At 36.1% G+C, this 5517-nt stretch overlaps 1 protein-coding gene across 1 annotated transcript; it reads right to left on the bottom strand.

The window, feature by feature from the left end:
* Window positions 1-534: 534 nt before the first annotated feature.
* Window positions 535-2524, bottom strand: LOC123223063 (probable glycerol-3-phosphate acyltransferase 3). The gene is made up of 2 exons (XM_044646127.1): window positions 1791-2524; window positions 535-1598 (listed from the first exon to the last, which is right to left on the bottom strand). Exons 1-2 carry the CDS (start codon window positions 2490-2492, stop codon window positions 714-716), a joined length of 1587 nt encoding a protein of 528 aa, XP_044502062.1. The 5' UTR covers window positions 2493-2524; the 3' UTR covers window positions 535-713.
* Between the last annotated feature and the right edge of the window lie 2993 nt (window positions 2525-5517).

A 5517-nucleotide genomic window follows, 5' to 3' on the forward strand; every position in this document is an offset into this window, starting at 1 on the left:
ACTATCCCAAGCTGCAAGTGATTCCATAACATATCTAAATTATTTGCAAAGTCTCTTGAAGGTCAAACTTTCACCCAAAGGGGAGTTTATAGAAGTTGCTTCATTCTAGTTTGCCCATACAATGCCTAATCCATACCCAGAAAAAGACAAATGCGTCTGAATAAAATGTTACAGAATTTCGGTCCTGTCGTCTAGTTAATAAATTTGCGGTCAGCAATAGCAGGCATGTTTGAATACAACCCATTACTTAATGGGAACATGACCAAAATATAACACAATTATCAGAGTCAATTAAGATGGCTGATACTTTTGATTTGTTAGATAACCCAATGGCCGAAATCATGTTATGAACATGAAAAGCTATTAGGTTCAACGAGCAGAGTTACTTGCCCATAATTTCGTGGCAAATTCTATCATCTTTCCTCCAAAAAGAATGGCCTACGTCATTTAATATGGTCGTTGATATATAGGATATGGAAAGAAAGTTGGTCTAATTAGTCAAAATAGAACAATAAATTTAATATGCATTTATCATACGTTACCAGATTATCTAGCCATTAGAAGCAATTTATAATTAACAAAGTAATGATATTCATAATATGTTACAACTTACAACTGAAAATCACTTATTAAAAACTAAATTTGTATGATATTGTATTTGCCTAATTATCTGACAGATACCAAAGGGTATACATTGGAACATTGGCTGTGCCTTATGGTTTTTTACTTGTGCAAGCTATCCCGTCGTTACCTGCCAGAATCTGGTACTTATCTCTCCTCGTAAGCTTGGTGGGTTCAAAGCCTAATGCATTGGCGAGCTCACTTTGCACATGATTGGCCACATCGAATCTTGATTTTTCACCATTAACGCACTGGGGCAATCCGGATACACAATTCAGCAACTGCACAGTGTAGCTTGGTGATGGATTCAAGAGAAAGAAAAGGGGATCGAGACACTTGAGCCCGCCGGCAGTTGTTCCGTAAAACATTGTAATGTGACTGTTACAAGCCACAGGAACTATTGTATCGCTCATCTCTGAAAAAAGAGGGCTAAATCTTAAGAGATATGGTTCTCTGCATGTTGTCCCTTCAGGGCAGACGACTAGGTCCCCTTGTTTTAGTAGACTTTGCATCATTTTAGCATCTTGGTCCCTGTTTCTGGTTAATCGGACGGTTCTGATCGGTGCTAAGATTTCTGACATTCTGCTTAGACTGTATGTTACTGCAGTAAAGTTTTTCTTCAATGTAAAAGAAAGATATAAAGGGTCTAGTAGCGTTCTATGATTACAGACATAAAGGAGATGCTTTGAGCTAGCGTTGGGCAATGCGTGGGATCTATTTGGTTGGTTTACAGAAAGGGACAATCCTGAAAAGGATAATGTGGGGATGGATATATTGAAGGGAAGAGTCAAGGCAATAAAAGCCCTAAAGATAGCAAGAAGAAAACCAAATGGAACCCACATAAACATGGCCACCGTAGCCAACACGGTTGGCCTAAAAGCCAGTCTGCCATCATGGAAAATAAGTGGCTTATGGTATTTATCTCTTGGTAGTTGTTGCCAGCACCTCTTGTCTGTCCTTTTCACCATGTAAATCTCCTGATACGTTAACGAAAACAAAAGCATCAGAAAGTGTATTCTTAAAAGAAGGTATTTTATTTGCATTCAATGAAACACCAAATGTCGCATTATTTGAGATAGCATATTGGGATCCTACCCTAAATTTCAGAAGAATGTGGGGAAATACTTCTATTATTAAATTAACTTCCAAGAGATAGATAAAAAACTCACCTTACACAGAAGGAACAGCTTATGTTCATCAAGGGACTTGTTGAAGCGAATAATGCCGATAACATCGCCATTGTTCTCCTGCCCAAGTATCTCTCGTAGAACAAGTTTGTCTTTCTTTCTCTCTTCCATGAGTCCAACAAAGTACCCACAAAAAACCTTAAGTTCTCGTCCAACTACAACATCAATCTCCAAATAATCTCTCAAGAAACTTTCAATCATTACTCTAGGTATATTACTCACGCCCACCTTTTTGCCTCCTCTTTTCACCACCTCAAAGATTTCAAACCCTACATTCTCCAAGAAGAACTTTGGCAGAACAGCTTTTCCAACTCTAAACTTGTCCTTTTTAATCCCAAAGAAACAGATCATGACCATTATCTTCAAGCCCCTCTCTTCACCAGCTAAACGAATAAATGGATATGAAATGAGGAGAACAAAAGCCCTGAAAAGACCTCCAGCTTCAAAGGCCACGAGCATAAAATAAGGAAACAATGATGAGGATTTCAACAAAGCTCCTTCAACATTAAAGATCAAAGTTTGGTTTGAAAGGTCTGATCTGTGAGCAAGAGAATTGAACCTTTGAAATTTGCTATAGTTATTACTCACAGTTCTGTGGAGAACATTGGAGTGCCTAAATTGTTTGAAGAGAATTCGGTATAAAAATAAGAAGAGGGTTTCGAGAAAAGGAAGCTTCAAAGACATTTTAGACTTGGTCTCAGCTCGAATATGAGTAGAAAGGATGAGATGTGCGGAGAATAATAAGAGCCCTACCCTTTTATAGATGATCGATTCAAGAGCGCCCTTACATTTTATATTAATTACAGACATGCCTAGTCCCTTAGCCTTTTGTCCCTCATTCAATGCCAGCTTGATATATGCTTCATGTAATTTCAACCTTTTGGACTCTCTACCGGTTCCAAATGAAAAACGCGATTGTCAACAACTTCAACAATGTCCAATTGAAATGAATGCTGAAGTTTGACTTTGTCAAACCACATGAAATAGTCTATAGAAATTAACATCCAACTTGTGCATGCATGCATACAGATGTTACCAGTTAAAACAAAGTATTATTCAGCCAATAAAGTTAAAATCACATGTACACATCCTTAATTAGTGACATCCATTACTATTTTGGGATGTAATCGAGTCTCTAATCTCTGCCCAACCATCCTTAATTGCTTCTTTTCATGAATTAGCCTAAACAGGCTGCCTTTACCTCTAGAGTAATGAGGGTATATGATGATATTACTGATTATGTATTCGGCACATATATGGTAGAGAAGGGTCCTTTTTTTTGGGTGTCTGTGTTTGTCTTTTGTGCATGCGTTCCTACGAGAAGTAGAAAGAAGGTGAAAAAAACAGTGTTTCTAAACACATGATAATAAAAGCTAGTGATTATACATAAAGTAATTTTTATTTAGATAATAAAATATAAATATATGAAAATTAAAGCCCATACTTGCACTTTCACTGATTTGAGCATGTACATGAACAAGCAATCATGCCAGTTTTAGTTGTTAGATAAACGATCCAAGGGTTGACACTGAGGATGACCTACTTATAATGTAAGATCAATTAATATTATACCTAGGTTGACAACTATATATTAAATAAGTAATATGGTTGTAATTTGAATAATCAACTGAAACAAAAGTCTGCAATTGTGGGTTGAGCTGACATGGAGATGAAAGCTACACTTGTTGGAGAAAGGATATTTCTGGATTCAGGAAAGAGAAGAGGATAACTGTTGACTTTGGACTTCAGTATTAAATGTTCGATGCTGGGTGGCACGAAGGAGTCAAGAGGACCATTCCCTCGCAAATATTAAGCGCGTTTACACTTTGTAGAGTTGCATGCGTTGTTACTATGCAAAAAACAACTATTAAATTCTATACTATTGCCATTCAATCGCCTAGTATAATGTCCCCAGTCAAAAGCTTTTTTTTTTTTTCATCCTTGATTCTCTTCCTAATTCTGGCTTTCGAAAAGTGCTTAGTGCCAAAAAATGTCCACTTGATGAATATATTTTTATTGTTTAAAACGATATAAATATTATATATATGAAAAAAAATATTATCAAAAGTTCAAAAATGGGGAGAAAGTCAAAGAAATAATTTGGCCGACCACGCTTTTATAATAATCTCCCGGAATTGGGGCTCTCTTCGTGCAGTTGTGTATGGGCAGTATGGTACATAAGAAATAGCAACAAGAACTAAGCAAAGAAGACATGGTGATTGGACCCCAACTGCCATTCTGCCTTTATTATAATATAAAAGATTTGCTTCCAATGGAGCCAAGAGATCAGTGTAAAGTCCATTCATAATCTTGGAGATGGGCTGTTAGGGATATTACTAATACTAGTGATAATAATGGAGCAGGGCACTGCAACTACACGGTTGTTATCCAAGCATGTACTTGAAGCAAAATTAATGTACAATGCTCCACAAGGCCATGCATCCCATGCATGTTGACAATTAACATCAAACCAAAATGTGTACTGAAGAGTTCGTGATGGGAAATTTCAGAAAGTACATAGAACCTGATTCTGTATTCGGGCGCTTATATGATTTCACTTTCATGTAATTTAATTTGATCCATTTAACAATAAATGCAGCAAGAGAAGCTGTAGTATGCTCTTGCAGAATGGGATTGTGAATCTTACCATCTGCATTAATTAAAGTGACTGGAAATATCGTGATTGCTAGACTGATTGCTGCCTGTAATTGTTTGTAAAGCGTGGGCGGTCGAAGCGATCTAGAACAGCGCACATGAAGTTGGAAATAATGCAGATTATACACTGGCTGGCTATTCATTTTTTGTAGAAAGTTAAGTCATTTACCTTGCGAAACCCCACCGGGGAAGCAAGAAATCTAGTTATTCCTAAGTTCAGCCCCAAGTTCTCAAACAATTTATCTGTTGGAGTTCTCATTTCACATATACAATTTTATACTCTAATGTACAAGCCGTGGGCTACCTATAAATATGATTTCTTCATTATAGGCGGTTAAAAAAAAAAAAAAATCTTTTTCAATTGTGTTTACATCCCTAACCAAAATTGAAGATATAATTTAAGGTTATATTCAAACTGAGCTTATTTAAGTTTTCAAATAAACTCGTTTCGAATGAATTTAAAATGAATTCAATTAAAACAAACTCTAGTTCGAGTTTGAATTGAAAAGTTAAATATTTTTAGTTCGAGTTCGAGTTTTAGGGTTATTTAATTTGTTAAATTCGCTAGCCTAAAAAATTTTGATATGAATTGACTAAAACATTGTCTTTTAGGATTTTTTTTTTTTTTACTGCAGTAGAGAGTTAACTCAAAACTTAACTCAAGCTCAAACTCAAGTTTGACGCTCCTTAAATGAATGGAGTTCCAACAACTTTGGGACTTGTTTGATAAGCTTAAACTCAATTTTACTCAAGTCAAATTTAAGCAAGTTCAAACTTAATTCGACTTAAATATAACCCTAATAGAGTTCCTCCTTGACCAGTGGCCTAACCTCCAGGTCTTGGAGTTCTTGCTTACTTTTTTTCTCTGAATTTTTTGGTTTAGTTTCTTATCTCTCTCTCTCTCTCTCTCTCTCTTTTTTTTTGGTCTCCACCAGAAACTATATCAGTAAAATCGTAAATCGTTGCTATCATAGAGATGGAACTTTGAACTTGAAAGTAACCGATCATAGAGGTTGATTCATGTCCCGTGGTGAAGAAAACTCATCAAGCACCA

Source organism: Mangifera indica, chromosome 8 (assembly GCF_011075055.1).
Source record: "Mangifera indica cultivar Alphonso chromosome 8, CATAS_Mindica_2.1, whole genome shotgun sequence".
Classification (NCBI taxonomy): Eukaryota; Viridiplantae; Streptophyta; class Magnoliopsida; order Sapindales; family Anacardiaceae; genus Mangifera; species Mangifera indica.

Bases quoted from the DNA above. Each gene is read 5' to 3' on its own strand.
- LOC123223063 (XM_044646127.1), bottom strand. From the start codon at position 2,492: ATGTCTTTGAAGCTTCCTTTTCTCGAAACCCTCTTCTTATTTTTATAC. The intron at 1,599-1,790 runs GTGAGTTTTTTA...TTAACGTATCAG, and splicing joins AGCTGTTCCTTCTGTGTAAG to GAGATTTACATGGTGAAAAG.